Genomic DNA, 25,945 nt, shown 5'->3' on the forward strand with positions numbered 1-25,945 from the left:
AATTTCTGGAGTAGGTTCAAAGTCATTGTTAACCAAGTTCTATTTTGAGAAACATTGATTTTTCAAAGCATAAGGCTAAAAGATGCAGTTCTGTGTGTCTGTAAATTGAAATTTTGATTTTTACTGTCCCGAGATCCATTGTGCACTCTTTTTACAGGAACACCCAAGATAGTTCATTACATATGAACTGTAAATACTTAAATAAATTGATTTCAATCTGTGTTTGGCATAATTTCAAACCATGTTTATTGCAAACATTAAATTAAACAGTAGAAAATGTGTATTTAATTTACAGAAAATAGCACCATAACTTGCTTGTTCACCAAGTTTCATATGTTCAAAGATGTACACTAATATACAAAACAAGAGGATTTCAAGTTCATGTGTATGTTGAACAATTCTTCATTGTTTAAAAAAAATTGATTTGCAATGTAATGCTAGCATTTGACTAAATATAAACAATTATAGTTTTTCTCAATACATTTTTGGGCAAATATTTCAAATTACTGTAAATGTTCTGGCAGTTTGTTTTACAACAGGCTACTGTCAACTCCCCAAAATAGTCAATTGATCAAATACATCAGTGATTACTGTGCTATAATCTGCATTTGAATGTTATTTTTAACACAACTAATTTCAGTTAAATACATTCATCCACTTCACAATCTTTGACCATTCATAACCATTCATTAACATTTAAAATCATAACTGAAGATGCAGTTTTTCATTTCTTCCATAGAAGTGTTACTGGATATAACGGATGCAATAAAGCACTTTAATTAATGTTCCATTAATGCAAAAACAATTTATAGATGCATCATGTTCAAACATTGGAAGCACACAGGTTGGCAACTGGTGAAAGTTTAAGACTCCTTGATCAAAAGTCAATTATTTCATTGTTCTAACAATTCACCATTGTGAACAAACTGGCGGAAATTCTGTAACTGAGTGCGCAGGCGGAGAGATGAACAAACACCTGTGTATGTTCTTTCATTTCTCAATTTGCCATTTGTTGAGCCCAGGCAACTGCAGTTCATTTCTCTATATCTGCTCTCTGAATCTTTGGATATTTAAAGGTGAAGGCAAATGCACACTTGATTTAAAATGAAGACATGAAAGTTGGCATGGATTATGTGTAGCTTAGCCTGTATATGGGAATGAAGGTTAATGATGGATTTTCATAGAAAAGAATTGAAGTTTACATTTAAAAATAAATAACACTGGTAACTACACGGATGTCTTAGGCTACCCGAGTCAAAATATTTGCTACTGTAAGAAAACAAAACCTGGCCTGATTTATAAGCTAGCAATGTTCTTCTGGCTAATGGTAGCTGACATCCTGATATACGGTCTAGCAGGCAGTGGCGATGCCAGGATATTGTTGAACTCCAAGTATTGAGATTTGCTCTAGCGCACATCTCGGACCAGATTGTACCTCGTGCTGTTCACTGTTTCTGCGTTTGAACATTTTATGTGGTACTTCCTTTGAAGAGAAAAATTCTTTTGATTAAATGGCCACCAACTGAAACATTTCTTTTAAGATCCCATATAAAATCTTCAGCCTTTTAACCCGTTCAGCACTGAGACTAAGCTTTCAAAGTACTAGTATCTTTGTATAGACTATATAAAACTGGAAATTTCTGTAAATGAGTAATTTAAAATAGAATTATAATATGTACAAAGCAAATAGCATTTTTTGAAATCAGTCATCCTATTATTAAATGGTAATGCCAATATCTGGCAGAACATTACTGTTCTCAAAGGGTTAATAACGTGGACAGTAACCTACAGCCCTTGTTTCAGAAGATATTTAACTTGAATATACAGTAACCCAGTTTGTTTTGCTTAGTGGTTCTTGATTTAAAAATCTAGATTGGCCATGGACCATTACATTTCTAGTGTACTTCAGTCTGCCAGATGTTTACGTTTGAAATGAGTATTTCCAGTTAGTTCATTATGAGATTTACAGGAAGCATTTTAAATCAAATGATGGCCAATTCTTTCAGTTCTAGCTGCTCTTGTTACCTTGGTTTTGTCAGCTATCCATTGGTGAATCGTTCAGTAAAACACCACTGAATGTAGAGTACAGCTCCTCTGTTCCTGTGTAAGCTAATTTTCCTGACATGACAACAACACTGACTTCATCACCAGCTTTCAGCCTGAGAATTAGGCTGAACACAGCGAGGCCACCTCCAGGATGATTCTTAGTTTCATCCATTGAAATTTCTAATAGTTCAGTCCTGTAGCCAGCTGTGTCCACTTGTGCAATGCTCACATTGGATATTGTCAGCACAGCCTCAATGCGTTCATTTCTCTGCGGAGTCAATACAGCACTAATGAAATACTGTCCACTGTGAGGGACGGTAAATATACCTGCAAAACAAATGAAACCAAGAACTTTAGATTCCTGCAGGTATGGGCTAGAACTGAAATCTTGGTCCGAAGTCCCATTACTACTTGTACCATACAAGGACCGGGCAATAACTATTTTCAGTAACATCTGAGCCAACTACCATTGAGTTACTACTCTTGTTAGATCAGCATTTTGAGGGTAACCAATGATTAAATAAATACTGGGTCCAAAATAGCAAGTCAGAGCATGGGTAACCTTAGATGAATGAATAGGCTCTTAACTCCACAACGTCATACCGCCACCTACAAGGCACAGATGGGGATGCAATGGGACGTCTTCCACTTGGCTGGATTAACAGAGCTCCAAAATGCTCAAGAATGTTAACATTATCCAGATCTCAGTACAAAACAATTTCTGGATTAGCATCGTCCACCACCACGTGCATTTCATCCACCATCTTAAATATTTCCTCCACAAATAGCTGTAGTATGTACTATATACAAATATAAATTGACAAGGCTTTTTTAACAGCTCCTTCCAGATGTCCACCATGAACCACAGGTAAGTGATTTTACTTTCAGCAATTTACTTCAAATATAGTGCAGCACACAGCAATGATTTGTTTCTGGAGCCTGTAAATTGGCTTATGCTGGTTTGAGCTGATAAACTACTCTACCAACCAAGCATCTATGTGTTTGCCAGGGATGTCATACCTGTGTTGGGTGCATAATGCCCTCCATCATTGATGAGAATTTTGTTGAACCTTACAACCCCATTATTGGCAGTGAAGGGCTCTTCAGTTAGGCCAACAGAAAATACAATGTGTTTTGTAAGAGCATTGTTTCCTGCAAATAAAACATCAATGAACACACTTTTAAACAAAATTGTGATAGAAACTAAAGAATTTGTTGATTTTACTGACAATTGAAAATCCACCAATAAATTTAATTACCAAACATGGACAGCAGTGTACAATAATGAAAAACATTCATGCATATTGAAATATTTTATGGAAGTATTCTTGGGATAAATAAAATCTGATGTTTATTGAGGAACGAAATGCCTGGCCAGCTGGTTACTGCCAATGCAGGAAATGTTTGTGATGGAAAGAATCTGTTTAAAGCACTTCCTATGCTGGGAACAGTAAACTGAACTGTAAAATGAGGTTAATTTTTGAATTTTATGCTTTCCTTAATTGGGTATATGCCAGTGCTATATAGTTAATTGACCACTGGGTTATCTGTGTCAAACAAAAAAAACCCGGAATATGTGCATTTGCTGAATAATTTTTCCAATGCTCTAAATTTATTAATGCCAAGTAAAACTATTGAGATGTCACTGTCATTAGGACTTGTGGACTATCCTTTAATGCTGCCACCTGTAGACTTGAACTTGTTACAGATGTATGGAATAAACATTCTTGACCAGTGCATTTAAGTTGAGCCTATTCTTAACTCCAGATGGTTAGAACCACAAAGGACAAAACTGAAGTGAAACTTGGCACAATTATCAAGGAAAATATTCCCCAACTCTGCCATTATTCACATTAAACTCCCATCCATGCAGAGAATTCAAAAACTTGAACAAAGTTTAAAAAAAACACCTTTGATGCATTCAATATGGTTCTGTCAGAAGCATTGACCTCCTTGTGCAGCTCTCTTAATACATACAGCATGTGATGCACATTGTGGCTAATGCTTTTGGCTTTTAAACCTGCCAGCTTGTCATATTCCTTCCATTGACTGTGGTGGGGATAATATTTTTGTCCAGTCATTGCAGGAGGAGAGAAAACCAAGATTGGAATATCATTCTCAAATCAAGAAAACTGGTAAGCTACTGAATAAAAAAAATCTTGCCAATTGGGAGGGAACCAGAATTTGGAAGGTTTTAGCTTTGTCTCTGCTCAACAGGCTCACATTTATCCCAGTTACTGACCTGGAAGTGCTCCTGTTTTTATAGCAGGCCTCAGAGGAAAGGCACCCCTTGGGGTCTTATAAATACCCACTGTGCAATAAACTGCTCACTTAATGTAGTCCTGCACCCAGACATTATGTTTACTTTGAAATGGCACCATTAATTGGAAGATCATGGCAATTAATCATTTTATGTACACTAGGAAAGGAATTTCTAAACCACCTTGCACATATATTTCCGGGTGTCCCAAAGAACTTTGATGTACTTCTGATGTGTTGTCACTGGATTGTGTTGGAAAAGTGTTAGCTAATTGGAGTATTGTGCCTTCTCACAAATAATTTGTTCATTACCAATAATTAGTGTAGGATAAATACAGATCAACACACTGGGGAAATCGCCCAGTTCAAAACAGTGCCATGGGATTTGTCTTTTTACACACGTACGAGAGTGAGTAGGCCTTTGATTTACTGTCTCACTGATGGCACTTCCGACAGTGCAGCACTTTCTCAGTACTCCACTGGTATTGGTTTATTATTGTCACTTGTACCGAGGTACTGTGAAAAACTTGTCTTGCATACCGAAGTAGTGTTAGTCCGAGGCATAACTATCAGATACCAAAATTAGAAAAAAAAAATTTCTGAACTGAATGACAAAGTCAGAAATGGATTCATTAGGCTTGATAATTAGGGATTCTGCTTTAGTTCACAAGAACAAAAGTTATGGATTCTGTACACTGGAGTTGAGCTTTTGGCAATTGGATTCAATAGAAACCCCCTGCGTTCAATGGCTTATGGGTAAAATATAACTTCTCATCGTGGATGAATGCATCCAATTTTAAAATAGGAGACGCCCCCTTAAAAACAAGAGTACAGTAGATATACAATAACTCCCATTTACATAGTTTGTATAATGTCTCACAGTTCTTCAGATCTATCTGGACATATTGGACGATATAACAAAGAACAGCTATCCAGATGATCAAAAGTGAGAGCGTGAGGGATTGCAAAAGGATATATCACATATCAATTGTTAATGATTAAGCATTCACACATCTACATTGTATATGCAACAGAACAAAGCAAACTTCTAATCTAAGAACCATCTGCTAGTTAAGTCAATGACCCATTCTGATCAGTAGCTCAAATAAACAAGTTGCTTAAATAAAAGAAACAAGGAACTTGGGTGTGCCCACAGGGATAGTAAATACTAAATGGCAGAGGCATAAATCTTGGTTCCACTTGAGTGCAGTAAATTTAAAATATAAACACTTGGGTGAAGTTTCATTACAGTGTAATTATCTGACAACATATGGAATACACATAATTTTCCACTCTACACGAAAGAGGGCTTTTCCCCATCCTTCAATTTTTAAACCATTTGATACTTTTTAAAATTTCAAAATCCAACTAAAAATCAGAAAAAATTGATGCTTTATAAAATCTAATTCAATGTTTTTTTTTGTAAAAAGCATTTAAATTTCCAGCTCAATTATCTCCAAAAATTCAACGTTAATAAGAATATAGGTACTTCTGGCAGCAGTGCTGCACATTACTGATTATTCTTGACAGACCATTTTAATGCAATTGGAGAGGGGAACTTAAAGTTACGACAGCCAACAGAAATGTACTCTCATGGGAAAATCAGTAAAGGCAATTCAAGAAGTTGCATGCTAAAAGTGGAAAAATATCTCTACAGCACCTTACCAAAATACCTTACAGCAATATTATCAAACAGAACTTGACATCAAGCCACTTAAGGAGACATTTAGGCCAGGTGATTGAAAGTTTGGCCAAGGAGGTAGATGTAAAGGAGTGTCTGAAAGTAGAGAGAGATGCAGAAAGACGGCTTGGGAAAAATTCTAGAGCATTGGGTTTAGGCAACATAAGGCATGACTGTGGAGAGATAGAAATTAGGATTCTCATGACTCCAGTATTAGAGCAGCACAGATCTTGAAAGGTTATATACTAGGAGGTGGTTATAGGTTGGAAGGAGCAATGGACATAGAAGGGTTTAGAGGTCAGGGTGGTGGTAGGGGATGGATATGAAAACTGAGAATTTTAAAATCATAGTGGGAGCCAATGTAGGTGGTGGACAAACAGAACTTGGCGTGAATTAGGATATAGGTCACGGAATTTTTGATCAGCTTCAGTTTACACAGGACACAAGATGTGACGACGACCACAAGAGCATGGGAATTAAGATTTGAGGTAATGGCAGAGATGAGGGCTTTAGCTGCAGATGATTGAAGGCAGGTATTGTTATGATGAAAGTATCTTGGTGAGGTTGAGACTTTAATTGGAAGTTCAGTTCAGGGTAAACTCAGTTTTCAAGCTTGCAAACAGTCTGGCTCTGTCTCAGTAGCTAGGAACATTGGTGAAGTCAGTAGTTGGGGAATACAGTCTGTGGTGGGCAATAGTTTAGGTTGTCCCAATTTCATCCATTACAGAAGGCCAGAAGCAAATCAGAGATGGCACATAGATGCAGAGATAGGGCTGTGTGCTTTCAGCATGTGTGTGGAACTTTATAACACCCATTTACATGATTCCCATTTCAATTCTCCCCACTTTCCCATCAACTTCCCTCAGGTTCTACCACTCACCTACACTAAGAGCAATTTACAGTAGCTATTTAAACCACTAACCTGCACAGGAAACTGGAGTACCTGGAGGAAACCCATGGCAGAATGTGAAATCTTCACACAGACAGCACCAGAGGTCAGGATTGAATTCAGGTCACTGGAGGTGTGAACAGCTTTACCAGCTGGCATTGCCAAGAGAGACCTGGCTGTGCTATATGTGATTCAGTCAGTTATAGCAAACGGCAACAAAATCATCTCTAAGCCAATCAAAATTGACTCTGGAACAATTCTAAAATTTGGAAATTTATTTGTAGATATTGAACTTCAATCTTTTGTGATGGTCTACAATACCAGTTATTTTTAATGTTACATACTCTTTTTAGGAAAATAAATAGTTTGGGATTTAAAAATATTTCTTTTTAATTTGAGTCATTTTACCTGATGATCCTGGAGGGCCTATGGGTCCTTGCAGACCTGAAATTCAAAATAACACAATTATGTTTTGGAACTCTGCCACTGTTTAAAGACTTTGGCATTTAATTCCATACATTTATACTGGCAGATTTTATTTAAGAGTTTTGACTAAATGTGCACATAACTTCCTGTGACAAATTAACTACTGTTGTTGAAAGTGTCATGAGTTTGCTGTTTTACATTCAATTATTGATAGTATACAAAATTGAGGTACTTAATTGTTTATCTGAAATGCAAAATGATCAGCTGGTGATCAGAGAAGTTCAGAAGTTGATCCATGGAAAACTGGAAGATTTCACTGTGATAAAACTTTAAAATTACATTAAATCTTGCCACTATAATCCAAAAGAATGAATTAATCTTATAAAGTAGGCTTTTAAAAAAAAGCACATTCAAGCCCTTATCCTGATAGACATGATTTATTCATATCACCAAGCTCCATTTACATGCAGTGGATGTGGCTTTGCTTCAATACCACCAATTACCGCATCAATGTTGTCTGCTATGTACATCGTAGCTTCTTGTACCATCTATCACATGAACCGTGCCGGTGACGTGAATAAGTTAAAGGGAGTTTCTGGCACCTATTTAATCTGAATCAGCCAATTTCCAATCACAACAGATTATCCAATGATTTAATATGATTTGGATGTTCTTCCTTGACCTGAAATGCTCTTAGAAATCACTGCCAATATTTTATGAGCTGAGAATGGATTCTTAAAACTGCCAACTGATTCTCTGTTTATTCCCTTCTAAAACAGTGAAACTAAAAATAGTTGTCTCATCCCCATTAAATAAATTATGGAAAGTTAATTGGAAAAGAGTTTAATGCCTTTTTCACTAAATAGCCATCCTGAATATTCAACTAATTAGACAATTATTTCAAAGAGCTGGCACAGACTTCATAGGTCTTTCTGTATCTAATTCTAATAAATTTTAAAGAGTTACTCATAACTAGGTTAGTTTCTGTACAGGAGACAAATCTGCTTTCATAAACTGTGTGAAAAAGCCACAAAGTACACCAACTGTAATTTATCTCCAAGAATGTTGTTTTTAAATAATTACAGCCAATTAAAGATTTGCCATTGGAAATAGTTGTTATGCTCTCCTTTGTAACAGTTAAAATCATAGAATAATAAACTATCATCTGTTAAATCATCTGTACATTTAACAGTACATCATTATCATGAAGCATTTACAATAAGCATGATTACCCATTGCCGATTAATTATAAGACTTATTTCATGCAGCAGGTCTAATGAGATCTTAGAGGTTTGATCTGTTGTGTGAAGATGAATTTCAATGATTAGATAAGTACCTTAAATTCATTTACTCTTCATAACAGATTTTGTTTCCAAGATGCCATTTAATTACAGCAGAGATATGAGAAATTTCATGATGGACTGCAAAGTGTATTAAAGAAGAAGGTGATTCAGATGAAGGATTCAAAAAATTATTGACATGATGAAGTGTTTTTAATAGTCTGTGAACAATTTGTCTCCAGTCTCTCCAGTTCTAATTTTAGGAACCCTTTTTCAAAGTGCATAATTTAATAGTGCTTTCTGACAAATGTTCAGCTGACATGTTAATGTACATTGATGTGAGGCCTCAAATATTACTGTTGATTTTGATATTTTGTATTTTCAAAATGAACAATAATATTTGAGACGCCACGAAGAACGTTGCAGCACAGTACAGGCCCTTCAGCCCAAAATGTTGTGCCGACATTTTATCCTGCTCTAAGATCTATCTAACCCTTCCCTCCCACATAGCCCTCCATTTCTCTATCATTCATGTGGCTATCTAAGAGTCTCTTAAATGTCCTTAATGTATCTGCCCCCACAACCTCTGCCGACAGTGCGTTCCATGCACCCACCACTCTCCGTGTAAAAAAAACTTACCCCTGTCATCCCCCTATGTCTTCCTCCAATCACCTTAAAATTATGCCCCCTCATGTTAGCCATTGTCACCCTGGGAAAAAGTCTCTGACTGTGCACTCGATCTATGCCTCTTATCATCCTGTACACCTCTATCAAGCTACCTCTCATCCTCCTCCTCTCCAAAGAGAAAAGCCCTAGCACATCATCATCATCATATTAAAAGATCAATTCAATAACAGCCACAACAGTTACTAAAGACTTCCATTTATGAATTTAGAATTTTTAGTTTACACTATGACCTATCAGGTCATTGGAAATCTCTTTAGCTTCACAACAGGTGCAAGTCTCTCATGTCAGGTACAATATGGTGGGGGGGAGGGGGAATCTTGTAACACAATTCTTTGTGTTCAATTGTAATTGGTAATTACACATGGATTATTGATGCAAAAATGTCATTTATTAATGGCTACTGTCAAAACATTACTGCTGATATCAAAAATCCCATTAAGCTTAAAAGTCTTCGCTTGTGGTTTAATCTTTGTTGTCATAGCCAAATTGGGGCAGTGTTGATAACTGAATTGAATACTTAACGTGTTTCAAGAGCTCAGAGTCATTGCGAATGATTTTGCTGTGACAAGCAGTGGAATTGTCCAATAACCACAATGCTAATAAACAGCTCTTGTTAATGAGTTGGGTTAGGCTTCTTTTAAGTTTTAAAAATATTTCAGCAATTTATTTTGTGACCTCCAATTTGCCCCATTGTTTTCAAAGGCTGATTCAAAACACTGAGGAAGATTTGGGTCTTGGCCACTAAAGTACCAGTGGATGAATATCCATTGATTTTTCAATGAAAAATGTGCTCTAAAACTGATATATGAGATGCTGAAAATGTTAAATACCCCAGTATTAATGTAATAAAGCTTCCATTGTTGGAGAGAAATCTGAGTAGGTGTACATTAGCAAAGTTGGCTCAGGCTAAATCCACACTCTTAATATCATCTGCAAACTTACTAATCATACCTCCTACATTCACATCCATTCACATCTTTGTTAGGTAACTTGAGACAACAGTTTGCCTCTTAGCTAGAGGAATCAGTAGGCTATGGGTTCAATTCCAACTGAGCACATAATCTTGGTTTTGTATGTTTTAAAATGAATTAATTCATGTTTTAATTGCAACTTCTCAAAACTATAATCTAAAAATCAATATGGTATTGGGAAAATAATTAGACTGGTAGTGTTGATGTCTTCTAGGCAAGATGAAAACCAAAGCTACATTGGGCAGTATTAAAGGATATCCATGATCTAAAGGCACACTTCAAAGAAGAGCAAGGTGTTTTACTGCCTGGGCCAATATTTTCTTCTCAACTAACATAAGCAAACAAATATTAATTATTGTATACAGACTGGGTGGACTGTTTTATGATGAAACACCAGTGACTACTCAGTAAAAGCTATTTTCTTTTGTCTTCCTTGGACGTGGGCATCACTGGCAATGTCACTGTTTATTATTTATTTCTAATTGCCTTTGAACTTAGTGACTTGTTGGACCATTTCAGAGGCAATAAAGAGTAAATTGCATTGCTGTGGGCCTGCGGTCACACTGAGTAAAGATGGCAGATTTCATCCTGAAAGATGTGAGGAAACAAGATGAGATTTACTGACAAAATGGTAGTTTCATCATCGACGCCAGGTTTTTAATTCAAAATTTATTCAAATGCTTTAATCCAAATTTTGAAGCTAATATGGAGCAGTGTTTGGAATCGATAATCCAAGCTATGGATATTAATCCACTAATTTAACCATGCTATCATACCCCTTATTAATTTAATCCATTTTGGGAAAGCTAAGAACATTGTCATATTAATGTAAATTCTTCTAAATAGATTACAGCAATGGATTGCAACAAATTTGAAAACAATTATAGAGCAGTTTGTTCAGAAATAAACTGGGGACCTATCCTGAGGACTTTGCCAAATTATATTTCTAGATCAATGTGCTTGGACAGGCGATAAGTAATAAAAATATTTGTTTAATCTTTACAAGCTGAACACTGATGCTAGTCACTTATTTTAATGGAGTCCTTACCAGGTCCATATAAGAGCCAAGTATTTTTATCACGGAATCAAACCTCAAATTCCCATTAATACGGTATGAATTTGGTGAGACTGTGGCATTGCAGATGTACTGAAAAAAATCTGCTTCCCAGAAGGTTTGTGAATGAACACTGGGAGGCATTCATATGTTTTAATTGCAAATTCTCAAAATTATATTTTCACCGGGAAACAATAAACTACATACTTCAGGATTCAGTGCAGTAATGGCTTGCATATTAATTTGATTAAAATGCGTATTTATAAATGAATTGGATTTCCTACCATCAGTCAATAATTACAACACATGCTAAAGTTTTGCTAAATCTGCTTATTCACTAAGTTTCTTGGAAAATCAGTATGTTGGTCAAACTGGGTCTACAGGTGTAAATCATCCATCACAATGAAAAATCATCATCAATAAGTCTTCATAAGAAACTAAGAAAATAAAAACTGCAGATGCTGGAAATACTCCATGGGTCAGGCAACATTCTGTGGAGACAGAGACAGAGTTAACATTTCCTGTCAATGACCCTTCTCTGCTTCTCTCTCCACAGAATGCTGCCTGACCCGCTCAGTAGTTCCAGAGCTTTGCTTTTATTTCATAAGAGGCTAAAACAACAACAGTGATAGAAATTTATGGGATTATTAATTAGGTGATTTCAAATCCAGTCACTATTTTCAACATGCAGACAAAAATGTTCAGAGACCCTAATAACACAGCCCTGGTTGCTAATCAACTGGCTCTTAATGAGTTAGTTTGTCTATTCTTTAACAGAGCATGGGTGTTGGCCTCGTGCGACTGAGAGCGTAGCCACCAAGATCCTATCCTGACCCAATCTGGCAGTTGCAAAACATGCAGTTTCTGGTAAGGTATATCAAAATGAAGTAACAATGTGGCTACTTTGTCTCTGATTCCCCCAGAGATCAAGGGTTCCAAGTGCACGATCCCTACATCCAACGTCAATGATCCAACTTTCCAACTGTAATGATGCAGTTCCTTATTGGGCAGTACCTTAAAATGCCTGAGCCAAGTGAGTAAATTGGGAATAGGAGGATAAAATACACTTCCACCCAGCACAACACTTCCTGAATTGATGAGCCATTAGCCATATTTATACATTTAATAATTGAACGGTTGCGGTACAGTCCTTGCCACAAAGTGTGCATTAAAATCCTGTAACTGAACTATTGTATGCTGTCATCTATAAGAGGAAGCAGTGCTGAAGTATATTAAAAGCAGAAACAGTGGGCAGGCTGCCACACATATTTAGATGGGATCTGAGATCTGGTGTTCATTTTGAATGGAATTTAAAAGGTTGGAGCTTAAGATTTAAGAGCATAAAGGAAATTTCTAAATCTCAAAACTGTAGATGCAACAGGTTACCTTGTTGTTTCTCCGTATAAAAAGATTCCTTTATTAGTCACATGTGCATCGAAACACACAGTGAAATGCATTTTTGCATGGAGTCTTCTGAGGGCAACCCGCAAGTGTCACCATGATTCTGGCGCCAACGTAGCATGCCCACAACTTCCTAACCTGTACGTCTGTGGAATGTGAGCATGTGGGAGGAAACTGGAGCACCCGGAGGAAACCCACACAGTTACGGGGAGAACGTACAAACTCCTTACAGACAGCAGCCAGAATTGAACCCGGGTCGCTGGAGCTGTAATTGTGTTATGCTAACCACTACGCTACCGTGCCGCCCTATATATATACTCACAAATAACACTTACTAGTTTGGAGTATCTTTACTGTATGAACTTTAGTAATAAGCATTTTAGAAATTAAAGATATTTTTCATAAAATAATGCAAGATCAAGCTGAGAAAAAAACAAAATCATAAAATGCACTGGACCATAAAGACCAACTTATTTACTCTCTTATTTCTACTTAGACAATCCCTCAGCATTGAGGATGACTTCCTTCCACTTCCGTTCTGTGGATTCTGAGGTGGACGATGAGGCCATTTTGGGACAGACAGACTCTGCCACAGGTAGGGTAGGAGGTACTGGGTGGGGTGTGTAGATGGGTTGGCAGTTTGGGAAGTGGTGCATTCCTGCCAGTTACACTCGATTGGGTGTTGCTGAAGAGACTCGAGGTTCTCAATACCAACCTGACTGTGCCTTCTCCATTTTAGAAGCCCTGGGCCAGGAGATTCTCATGAGCCAGTGTGGGCAGGACACTCTTACAAGAATGCTTTGAGAACATCCTTGAATTTTTTTCCTCTGACCACCTCGTAATTTTTCGCCATGACAGAGCTCAGAATACAGTCTTGGCAATCAGGTGTCAGGTATCTGAGTGGCATGGCCTGCCCTTCAGTCAGCTTTGTGTAATTAGGTCTCAATATTAGGGATATTGGCCTGGTAGAGGGTGCTAATGTTGGTTCACTTATCCTTCCAGTGGATTTGAAGGACATTGCCGATATAGAACTCGGAGGCATCGGTCGTCTGAGACAAGAACAGGAAGGCTAGTCTGGTAGGCCATGAGCCTTGTGCCTTGCTTTTAATATTAATATTAATAAAATTTAATGTAAAGAATCAGAGTGCTGAGAAGGAAGCATCAGTGCAATTAAGACTGAGGGTGACATCATTACGATTAATAAATAATCCGCCTGTCTCAAGTACACCTGTACTGGTAGAAGTGTCCTTCACAACACTTGTGGAGATGAAGCTCTGTTTTCACACGTTGGACACAGTGCATCATGTTGCATACCACATGACTGGACCTCTATTGCAGTTCAGCTGAAATCCAGGGATAAGGTGAGGGTGAGTCCCTTGACATCAAGGTAGCATTTTGAACATGCAGCATCAAAGAACCCTCATAAAATTGAAGTCCATTGGAACTTAAGTCCATTAGCTGGTGTTATACCCAGTGCAGAGATGCTAACCAAGATGATTGTAATTTTCAGAGGCTGCTCATTTTAGACCCAGGACACAATCTCAGGATGAGGTTCCAGGCCCAACCAAGTTATTTTGTTTCAACAGTGACCGCCAGCATAAGATCACAACTGAGATTGTTCGTGGATGATAACACAGTGTTCAGTTCCTTTCCTAACTCCTTAGATATTAAAGCAGTCCTTGCTCACCTTGCATCAAGAACAGGGGGGAGAATTCAGGCTTGGGCTAATAAGTAACAAGTAACATTTATGCATCATGCATGTCAGTAATGACCCCCTGAAACAGGAAGAAATTTCAACTAACCCCCCCTTGACATTCAATGGCAATACCACCTTCAAATTGGTCCAATCACACACGTACAGTTAGTATAAGAGCAAGTCAGAGACCAGGGATTTGGAAATGAGTGGCTCACCTCCTGACTCTGTGGTCTTCTCACAATGCAAGTTTTGTCAGAAATAATCTGTTCTCATCTTCTATATTAGTTTGTATTCATCCAACACTCCAAATCTTAGTGAAACTCTTATTCATACGTGAGGGTGTGCGTAGTGATCTGCATAAATCTGTGTTGACTCTGCTCAATTCTTTTATTATTATCCCAAGTGCCTATGACCACTTCCTTAGTAATAGATTCCAGCAACTTTCCTTACTGTTGATGGCAGGTCCACTTATCTGTAGTCCCCTGTTTTCTCCCTCCTGCCTTAAATATTGGAGAATATAAAGGAAAAGAAAATTAAGTGGTAAGCAAGGTGAGGAGAAAAGTTAGGGGACAGTTCTTTTACATAGTATTTTTCAGACATATGCCAGGGAGAACTTGAGGGCTATTTGCAAACTTCAGGGGTAAACTGCATGAACATTTGAAGCAGAGAATGATAAAAGGCAATGTAAAGACAGGAAGGCAGTGGAATTTGTTTAGAACTGAGCGAAGAAGCAACTGGGACAATGAAGATTGGCTGAACAGCCCTCTTCTCCACTGTAACTCCTATGATCTTAAATAAAAACCGAAAATGCTGAAAACATTCAGCAGATCAGGCAGCATCTGTGGAAAGGGAACAATTATAGAAAATGAGAGGAAAAACTGCATTTCTTTTTGTTTGATTTCCATTTACTGTGGAAAGAGAAACAGTTAACGTTTCAGCTCAAAGATCCCTGGCAGAATTGGTTGAAGAGGTGTCTCCAAAGTGAATTATTAACTCTGTTGTTCTTTCCACAGATGCTGCTGAGTGTTTCTAGTATTTCAGTTTTTAATTCACATTTTAATTTTAGATTTTTAGCATCTGCAGTGTTTTTAAATTTAATCTTCTACAATCTTTGGCTGTTTTCAGAAGTTGGCAGAAGGAAACACATTTATTTGTGCAATTGGGTGGCAGCACTCCTTACAACAGTATTTCCTACAACACCCCCACAGCATCTAATTTGACACAAAGCTCTCTGCAGCATCTGAAGGTCGTGAAATTTGAAGTCCCACATGTGCAATATATCATCCTACATGTTTGCTTTTGTTGAAAAACAATATTACACACTGTATATTAACCTTCCATTTGCTAAGTGTTACAGTGTTCTTTCCTTGAGAGAATACTCTTGAGCTGGAGAATACTACTAAATTGCAAAGTATTTTTTTTCCTTTTGGGTCCATTTATGCAAGTGGAGTAAAAATGGTTCAATCGAACTTCAACAAGAGAAAATTGATGCAGGAAAATTCAGAATGATGCCTTGCGTGTGACACAATAGGGAATCTTGTTCTACTTTGCTTTGGAGAAAACTTAACACCTGATCAACACTATGCACATTTAGATTTAGAGCAAAGATTAAAATGCACTGCAGAAATGCTAAGCTTGCAATGAAAATTTTGCAAATGGAGTAACACTTAAGGATACGGATCCAACATACCCTTATTTTTGAACATTAAGCACTAACAATAACAATGAGAAGTCCCTATGGCAATTGAAAAAGATCTTTTTTTCTAAATTCTGTTTTCCTGTTCTATTCTTATGTCCCATGATTCTCTTAATATACAGAAATCTGTTTCCAAAATACACTGAACAATCACAGCCTCTGGATCAACAATTCATAGCCCTATTACCAAAGATATTTCCCCTTGTTATCCAAAATGGATGACCCTTATCCAGGGAAAATGAGCCCTTGATCTAGGTTTTCATTCATGCTGTGATATTCCTCAACACTCTCACACCCGACTCTCTTTTTAAAGAAGAATTGATTTTTTTAGACTTCAGACCCATGTAAATTACCTTTTTTTAACTGGAAATTAAATCCTTGTAATTAGATTTAAGGCAAGATTCCACTTACTTGATTCAAATGAAAAGTAAACTGAAATTTGCTTCTTCAGTTTGCAATGTTACCTTAACTGATTTCTCTGATGTCCTATCTCGTGATTCAGTTACAGCATAAATACTGAATGTAAGAACTTTGTGGTTTTTACTATATTTTGGTCCTTTACTTCATGATAATAGTTAAAATAGTGGAATCTGATAGAATTTGTTCCAAGGGAATAGGTAAGGAATTTGCGCTAAGTATTCTCCATCTGATTTGTAAATGTTATATTACCAGCTATGGTAAAGATAAAGATTACATAATACTCACCAATTAACATCTGGTCTCCAATGCCTGCAATTTTGGTATTACACTCATGCACTGAATCTTTCAGACCAGTGATTTCTTGACCGTGTACCACAAGGGTTCCATTCATTTGGTCCATGTAACTCCACAGATCACCAGCATGATTATCCAAAGCATCCTTAATAAAATCCAGACTGGTTGTTATCGCATTTAGCTTACTGCACACACTCTCCATTTCAGCTACCCGCCTGTCAACCTGTGATACTTCCTTCTGGATGTCCTGAGCATTGTGCTTGCAGTTATGGAGATCTGACATGATCCTGTGGTTAATTCGCTGCAGATCTCCTTTGAGCTCATGGACACGTCTGTCGTTGAACATGAGCTGGGAACCTTGGCTATTCAATATCTGTTGAATTAGATGGACTTCATCTGTCATTTTGCGCTCATGTTCATCCCAGGTTGAATTGGCATTTGCAAAATCGTCAGCATATCTGCTGACAGCCTCTTTGATCCCTTTCAGTGTTCTGTTAACAGAGCTGATGTTGATCTTCAGTAAAGTGATTTCTCCCTGCACCCCGCTGGATTCTTCTTCCTCTTTAATTTTCCTTTGTATTTCAAACATGGAATAGTTGAGTTTATTGAGTAGACCAGAGTTCTTATCCAGCTGGGTCACAACATCTCGGCAGTTTTTCTGACAGTTATCAATATCTGTTCTGAGAATTTCAATGTCGCCAACAATTGAGGTGCAATCTGCAGTGCATAGATTTTCCAGAGCTATAATTCTCCCTTCCAAGTTATCCAGACCATCGTTACTTTGCTTTTTAATAGTGGCAAGTTCTGTTTCTAGCATTGGGATTACTACCCCCTCTAGGTTTGCAGGTGTAGTTACATTACTTAACTCTTCAACTATAATGGTAACCCGACCCTCGATCTCCTTTAGCTTATCATGTAGGAGTGTTTTCATTCCATCCAATTCAGTTGCAAAATGCCCCTTCATGTTATTTTCAATGGTCATACAATTTTCTTCTATGCTCCTCTCTGTTGCATTGATTTTAGCCTCAATGTCATCCAGCCTACTATCATAGATATTCTCTACATGAATAGTGGAGAACTGTGGTAGTTCATTCTCAAATCGAGTTATTAATGACCTTTGATAGTTTGATACCTCATGTAGATTCTGTTCCAAAGCATTGACTTTGTCTGTCAAATACTTAACAGTGTCACAGCAATTTTCCGTTACAGCCAATCCATCAATTTGAGTTTGTAAGTTATTAATCTCCTTCTTTAGGTCAGATTCTTTCCCATCTATTGTTTCCTGAAGCCTTTGGTTTATACTTTTCTGTTCATCGCACTGCTGTTGGACCAGCTTTACCTTGTAATCACAGATAGTTTGTACATCTGTAAATTTGTTTTCAAAGCCATCTAATAGATCCTCCCTGAACTTAGTAAGTTTGGTATCTATGTAAGTGTCAATGAAATCCACGGTCGCTGAAGGTGAAGAGGGTCTACTGGCCTCCAGTAGTTGCCTCAGTTGTCCATCGTGGCCAATCACCATCCCATGAACTTCATCAAGCAAGTCACTCTTTGTTTTCAATACATCCTTAACCTCTGTCACTTTGGCTACCAAGTCTCCCATTGCTGGTGGATATGTTGGTTCTCCTTTACTTAGGTTTTCTAGGCCATCGGTTATATATCCAAAGCCTACCGCGGCATCAGGGTATTTAAGATTATTCAGCAAAGAAACAATCATTTTATTGGTGTCTTCCTGAATTGACAGCCTGAGGCTATCACTGATTCCGCTGACCATTGTCTGGAGTTTCTCAAATGACTGTGAAAATCGTCGCATTTCATCTTCTAAACGGTCAATTCGTTCTCCATATATATCCGGAGCTTTAGGGCCTATCAAAGTCAAACATTACAATATTAATGGATTACACAAATTGGGATGAAATTTATGAAATAAGTGTGCCTGACTTTAATGTTTATTCTTGGTAAAGTTGCTAAATTAAGGACTTGTTGTAAGGGTTAGTTCTGAGGGACAGACATGAAGAATACTATTGATCTTAATAAGTTCATTTTCCATGGGATTGAACTAAAGTGATCTCAAGGGCAACTACGACGAGCTGTTAACCTGGCCTCCCTTTCATAACTACTACTGAGCCAGGCTGAAATTCAAATAGGTCCTGAGGTGAGTCAGTTACTAATTGAGGAAACTCATTACATTGCTAGGTACAATATTTACACTCTAAATCATTTTTCCCTCCTTCAAACTTTAACAGTTTAAAAAGTGACCCAATTTCAAAATCATAAATAGAAATAGAAATTCCAAGGTAAGGTAGTAAATGAGTTGGACAATTTTAATAATACAATCAAATTAAAATGTATCTAGTTCAGATGCGCACACATACAGAAAAACTCCCAAGTATTATTTTTGCCAGTTTAACTTGGCTCAAGGGAATGCCACTTTTGCGTTGTAAAACTATAATTAGAAATGAGATTTTTTAATTCTAATTGTTTGTGTGAATATGGAAATTAAACCATGGAACTGGGGAATCTGTATATGGAATTCTAAGGCAGATTCTTCTGGAAAAGAGCCTGTGAGTGTGGCTTTCTCAGCAATGATTATATTAGGTTGAACCTTTAAGTGACTTATGTGCATACTTAATGCTTCATAATTGTGAGGTTTCCCCACACTGCAAGCATAACAAAAGTTAAAAGTAAAAACATTTCCTATGAAGGTTGTAGCAATTTAAAGCCAAGAAGCTGAAGTTACAGTTTAGCAATAATACAAAATGGGTGGCTGTAAATTTGGTGGCATTTTTGCATGTCACCCATTTCTCTAAGCCAATGGAAGAGTGATTCATGGACTGCCGACTTGCTCACGTTGTGCAATCCCCAAAACCTATGACCCATTTTATCTTCAAAACTTCATTATTGCCTCCCAAATGCACTTACAGACAAATTCAGTTTTCCTGATTAAATTTTAATTCTTTTTTTTACAAGATGTGGATAACACTGGCAATTTGCTGTTCATCTCCGCTTGCCATTGAACGGAAGGTGGAGTTAAGAGTCAAGCAGATTGGTGGGTCTGCAGTTAGTCGGTAAGGGTGGGACATTTCCTTTCCTAAAGAACAATGTGAACTAATGTGAACTAAATGACTTTTTACTGCAATCCAATAGTTTCATGGTTACCATTAATTGAGAACTTTTTATAAAATTTAAGTCCATAAGTTTAATACCCCAGCTGCAATATTAGGATTCAAACTCACACCTTTGGATCAATGGTCCCGAATACTGAATGCTAGTACAGAAACCTAACCATTATGCTTCCACAGAAGTTTAGTTGTATCCAGTAATAGCTGAATTGTCCAAGCTTTTGTTTTGGAGGATTTCTCAGTGCATAATGTAGGATTTCCCATATAACACAATGCTGTGAAATTTCCTGAAACTGCACAAAAGTATTGGCTTAATAAGGAAGTGTACAAACTTTTGGTGCAAAGGTTGAGGCTTTTTTGGTGTGTGACTTAGAGATATATTTATACTTTGCCTGAGCTTTCTCTGTTTGTTGTACACAGTCAATAAAACCTCCATCCAAACCCCTGTTGCTCACTAACATTGTCCTGCCTGTTATCCAAAGGTTTGAAGAACCTTGTGCTTAGACTGGGTTGTAAATTTATGCCTAACATTTAAAGAGCAGGAGCAACTAATGCCATTTTCGGTTCTATTTAATGAAAAATGTAATTATTTTATTTCTCAGTATTAAAATCACTTACTGTATTTTGAATGCATTTTACTGCATCACAACAAGTTACACAAAACCCCTCAAAGATAGTTTTGACAGCTTTCACAGTCCATTCAGACTGGGTCTGAAGATCTTGTGGGGGGACGTCTCAAGTTTAAGAGTAGGTTTAACGGCCATGCAAACAGTTCAATTTCCATGAATTTTGTTACTTCCAGAAAATGCAGGCCACTAAATTTTCTTAAATATTGCAATTAGTGTGCCAAATGTACATCAAGGATGATGTGATTACACACTGCAGTTTTCACCAATAAAGACCTATAAATCCTAAAGAAAGAATACAGCATTCTTGTCATGGCCCAATTCTGCTTGTTTTATGCCATGTTATCTCACCTTCCAACATATTCAAAATGAATTCGCAGGGAAAGTTATACTAGTTTTAACACAGATTTTGGCTGAACTGCCCATTACATCCTTGTTGAAAATTCCAAGACAACGTTTAAATGAATACAGCAATCAATTAGCTCAAATGTCATTAACAAAAAATCAGAGAATGCTGGAAACACTCAGCAGGTCAGGCAGCATCGGTGGAAAGAGAAGCAGTTAACATCTCAGGACCAGAACCCTTCATCAGTTCTAGTTCATGAAGGGTCCCAGTCCTGAAACATTAACCGTTTCTCTTTCCACAGATGCTGCCTGACCTGCCGAGCATTTCCAGCATTCTCTGTTTATCTTTCAGATCTCCAGCATCTGTAGATTGTTGATCTTCAAGTGATTTGTCATGCTACATTGGCATTCCTTGAAATTCTGAACTGGATATTCTAAACGATCCTTTTCAAACCTTTATCTCCATCAAGATTCAAATGAATGAGGAAGACGTATAAACAGAAATAGAATAACCAACTATAACTAGACTAGATTGTTTGGAGATTCCTGAACTGAAAAAAATGTTATTTTCTAAGTTTACAAGATTGCCTTTAAGAACGTTGCAAACTAATAAAAATAGTTACTTCACAGTGAAGTGAGATTATGCAATGATCTTGCATGTTTCTACTAGCCTCAGAGCCTAGGTGCAATTTGTAAACCAACTCATCTGTAGTTCAAAGGAGAACAAAGGTTCCCGATGACATTAACACTTACCATAATAACCTTTCCTGGGTCCTGGATGTGATGGTCCGAGTTCAGGGAGTCCTGTAGGACCTTCCTGGCAAGCATCACCAGAATATCCTGGACAACATCTCCATTCTAACTCTGTCACGGTCTTGTATCCAATTTTATATTTAGGTTTTAGAAAGGTCCGATACCTGTGAAGAAATTAATTTTTTAATTAACAGAACATATCACAGCTGGGAAATTTGAATTATTACAAATTATATATTTTCCACTGTAGGAGAACGCTATAATGGCATGAAACCACAAGTAAACGTAGCTTGGTTCTGATTTCTTAATGATTTGTTGTTTACTTCGAACTTCTTACTCAGTACAAACCTTTAGTGGTAGAGTAAGGCTACAGATATGCAAACTATCTTTAATACTTCCTTACATTTCCAGAACCTTAGGAGTGATGGAAACTGGGTTAAAAAGATGAAAGATTTTTCTTGACAGTTTGGAGCCAAATTGAATGTGAACCCAACAGGATATATAGTGAAAGCTATTCCTGGTTCAAGTACGCAGAATGAGTTCTTTAATACAATCAGCCTCAGCTTGAGCATAGATAGAGCAGAGCAAATTACCTTTATTTTCAGGTTCCCCTTTTGCAGTTTTCAAAATAAGCTCCCTAGATCGATTTGAAAACAAAGCACTTTATTTGGATATGCATGAATACCTTGGGCCTCGGTGTCCTTTAAACACAACTACCGTTATTAAATCTAGATTAAATGACAGCTGTAAAGTGGATTTCAGCATCTGATTGAGGTTCAAAGTCGCCCAGTTTTCTCAGCTGTCTGGAGATTGATTCTATCAACTAAAAATAGCTGGTTAAATCAAGCAATGTGTTTTTCATTAAAATTAGACATGTACTGTGCTAACAACAGGACACACAAGAGCGAACAGATGAGAGAGCCAGGTTATGTTACACACTCAGCCCACACCTCACTTTCCATGCTGTTTTGGACTGAAAACTCTCTATTTAACTAAAATAAAAATTTATTATTCCACCAATAACAGTGTAATCTGGTATTTATATAATGTATGTTTGTAGTCATATTGTCAAAATAATGCTTGCAGCTACCCTTTTGGCAATCCCTGCAACTATAATGCTGAGTTAATATCATACAACACAGGATGAGGTCACTTTGGCCCATCAAGTCTATGCAAGTTCACTAAGCAACCCCACTCCCTGTAGCACACAGTTTATGCAGTTGTCAATTTCCCTTTGTAGCTTGTCTCTGCATTAACTAGAATCTCAAAAGTGAATGCCAGCAAGGGAATTGCATGCAATCATCCTCTGTTGCAAAGCAAATAAAGAACCGAAAAATAAACAAATGTAGTGGTAACTTAAGGAACAACGTTCTTTTCTCTCATGGGTGGGAGTCACTGGCTAATACCAAGACATGGAAAAGTGATTAGAGGCCACTAAATTTGATTGATACCATCTCCTTGGTAAACAAATATGAAATTATTCCTATTAAGACATATACTGTTCAAGGCATCCTGTGTGATTTGTTTGTTTTCATTAGAGCTTAAGTCAGAAAGAACGTTGCATTAGAAAATGTGTTGTACAAACTACTGCTGCAGCAGATGTAACATCTGCAGTCCAAATTGAACTTGTAGCAAACCTGCTTTTGAAGAGCAGCTGCCCTTCATTCTAGGGGTTCCAGGTAGCATCTGCACTGAGTTTTTGGAAGAAGCTGTTTGTAGTAACAGAACCTGGCTAAAACGGTGACCTAATGTGAAACATCTTCCCAAATGCACATTTATTTCTGGGGCATTGTATTTGATTGATTGGTTTCTTTGATAACTGACAGATCTTCAATTGCTTTGTCCCTGATGCCATTCTTTCAGGTGTCCAGCACATGTCTGAACTGAAAATTGCCACTGAAAAAATTGTCAGGCACCACAATGTCAAAAGTCACTATTACAGTGCTTTTTATTAATTCAAACGTATACGTTAAGATAAAACCTCCCTTTTGTGTCAAATCATAGATCAGTGAAGCTTACTACACAACAGGAGGCCATTTGATCCTTCATTTCTGGGCTAGCTCTTTGAAAGAGCTATTCAATTAATCTCAGTTTTTTTAAAAAATCTTTTCTCCAAAGTGTTCCAAAACCTTTCCTTCCCTTTCAAGTATACATCTAATTGAAAACTAATTCTAAATCTGCTTCCAACCACCTCTGCATTGCTGAATGCAACATAAAAGTGCATAAAGTTCTCAACAGCAAACCTGTGATTCTCTTGCCAATTATCTTAAATCTGTGTCCTTTAGTTACTGATCCACCCAGCAGAAGAATTATTTACTCTATGAAAACTTATCACAATTTTGGAATATTTTTGAAGCCTTATGCTTCTCTCCTCTTTTTTTTAAAAAAAGATTTTCTGGTGTCGGTCGTGCATCCAATTAAAAAAGCAACAATTTCAATCAAAAGAATGCTGTGACTACCTTAGTACACTTGAAATAATTCTCTGCCAAAATACACCAGTTATTCTTTCAAGTTCAGTCTTGACTGCGGTCTTTGTTTAATTCAATCTGCAAGACGCTATAAATTGAACTTAATGAAATTTTAACAAGGTAATGGTGGTAGGAAATCACATCAATGTCACGAAAGCTGTCAAAAGGCATTTTCCAATCAAACATGTCTCTGACATCTGTTGCGAATGGGTATTGAACATTGGCACGTCCGCTGATCCTTTGGTGGCCACTAGAGGACGCGAAAGCACCAGAGTTCAGAAACTTTCTCCCGCTCCCACAGAGATAAATGATCCCGAGCAGTGCAAGCTTGTTTCTCGGTTCAAAATCGTAATGCCATTTATTTAGACTAATTACTCCAAATCTCTGTACCAATGCATAAAAAAAGTTTCGGCCATTTAAAAGCAATTGATTTGGTTCCCATAGTTTTTAAAGAACTAATATTAAGTCAGAAGCCAAATGTAAATCAGATCAACTCACCCAATGCCATTGAACACTCCACAAAGCATCTATTTAGTGCATTATTAATTATTTCTAAACTATGAAATCCAGTTGTGAATTTGAATTTTAAGGCACTTAATGCCAACTGATATCCAATTTCCCCCACTAGCCAAATCTTAATGTTTTGGCTCAGATTAAAACATATCCCTTACTTCCTGATGGATGGAGGGTCCCGTCAGTATAACTCTGCACCGTGACAGGATCTCCGAAAATCTACTGTGGTCAGGGCACCGCTAGAGTGGAAACAATCTCGCGGTGAAGTTGCAAGATCACCGTCAGTTTCCTCTCGGGCTTGGCCCGGGTGGCGCGGCGAGGTGCTGAGAACTTACATGACTATCCCCGGACACTTGAGTTGTCCCCAAGCACACTGATGGTATTCGGCTTTCACAAAGGTGTCTGTGCCGTCCTGCATCGTGCAAGTGATATTCTTCTTCACAATATAGGCGCAATAATTCCTAAAGAAGAAAAGCAAATCACCCGTTGATATTTTTCGAGTAAATAAAACAAACAAATCGAGTCTATTAGAAGATAGAACAGCACGACCCTTCGGCCCACGAATTCTGTCACGAACACGATGCCAAATTAAACGAAATCTCTTCTGCTTGCACATGACCCACATCCCTCCATTCCCTGAATATTTACGCGTCTTATCTGACAACCTCTTAAAAGCTACCGCTGCACAGTTGTGGTTTAATCTTGTTGGTGTAAAACATCGAGTCAAGAACTTCGATTGATGAAGAAAGATATAGAACAAAAATCGTGCAGATATCTCAGTTTGCGGCCCATTTACGTTTGCATTTAGTTTTGCAAAGCTGTGACAAATAGGTGGAGGTTTAAAACTGCAAAGGCTTTGGAAAAAATTGTTTAATCTTTCAGCAAAGTAGAAGGAAACTCACTTGTGCCGGCCGGTGCTTCGCCCTGTGCCTTTCAGACTGGGGCTTGTCCCTGAGGTGAAGAGGTTATAGCGGTACGGAGCGTAGAAATTACCCTTCGCATCGATGAGAGTAAGAAAGGTCAACGCCACAAAGCAGCGGAAAATCAGAGAGGAAGACGCCGACGCGCTTTCTAACATCGTGACAGCTTTTTTAAAAAAATATCCAGGTGTAGCAGCGCAGTCGAGCCCGTCTCTTGATGCTGGAAGCGGTGCAAAATTCGTCGGGCGCCTGAGCACCGGCTGGAAAAGGAAGGTGGGGATGTGTTGGGGGGAAACGGGAGTCCCGCTGCAGCGCGCACACACACACACACATACACACACACGGCGGGTCAGAGCTGAGATGCGGGAGACTGCAGGACAGGGGGCGATTGATGAGCC

General features: G+C 37.7%; 1 protein-coding gene across 1 annotated transcript; it reads right to left on the bottom strand.

Moving 5' to 3' along the window:
- Positions 1-1,998: 1,998 nt before the first annotated feature.
- LOC127579043 (EMILIN-3) lies at positions 1,999-25,705 on the bottom strand. The gene is made up of 7 exons (XM_052031676.1): positions 25,530-25,705; positions 24,963-25,088; positions 21,647-21,810; positions 16,792-18,666; positions 7,284-7,319; positions 3,067-3,198; positions 1,999-2,373 (listed from the first exon to the last, which is right to left on the bottom strand). Exons 1-7 carry the CDS (start codon positions 25,703-25,705, stop codon positions 2,036-2,038), a joined length of 2,847 nt encoding a protein of 948 aa, XP_051887636.1. The 3' UTR covers positions 1,999-2,035.
- Positions 25,706-25,945: the final 240 nt, after the last annotated feature.

This window comes from Pristis pectinata, chromosome 16 (assembly GCF_009764475.1).
Source record: "Pristis pectinata isolate sPriPec2 chromosome 16, sPriPec2.1.pri, whole genome shotgun sequence".
NCBI lineage: Eukaryota > Metazoa > Chordata > Chondrichthyes > Rhinopristiformes > Pristidae > Pristis > Pristis pectinata.

Excerpts from the sequence above, each read along its gene's own strand:
- LOC127579043 (XM_052031676.1), bottom strand. The coding sequence starts at position 25,705 with ATGTTAGAAAGCGCGTCGGCGTCTTCCTCTCTGATTTTCCGCTGCTTT. Across the intron at positions 25,089-25,529 it reads CGAAGCACCGGCCGGCACAA|GAATTATTGCGCCTATATTG; the intron begins GTGAGTTTCCTT and ends TTTCTTCTTTAG. Across the intron at positions 2,374-3,066 it reads GCATTATGCACCCAACACAG|GTATATTTACCGTCCCTCAC; the intron begins GTATGACATCCC and ends TTTGTTTTGCAG.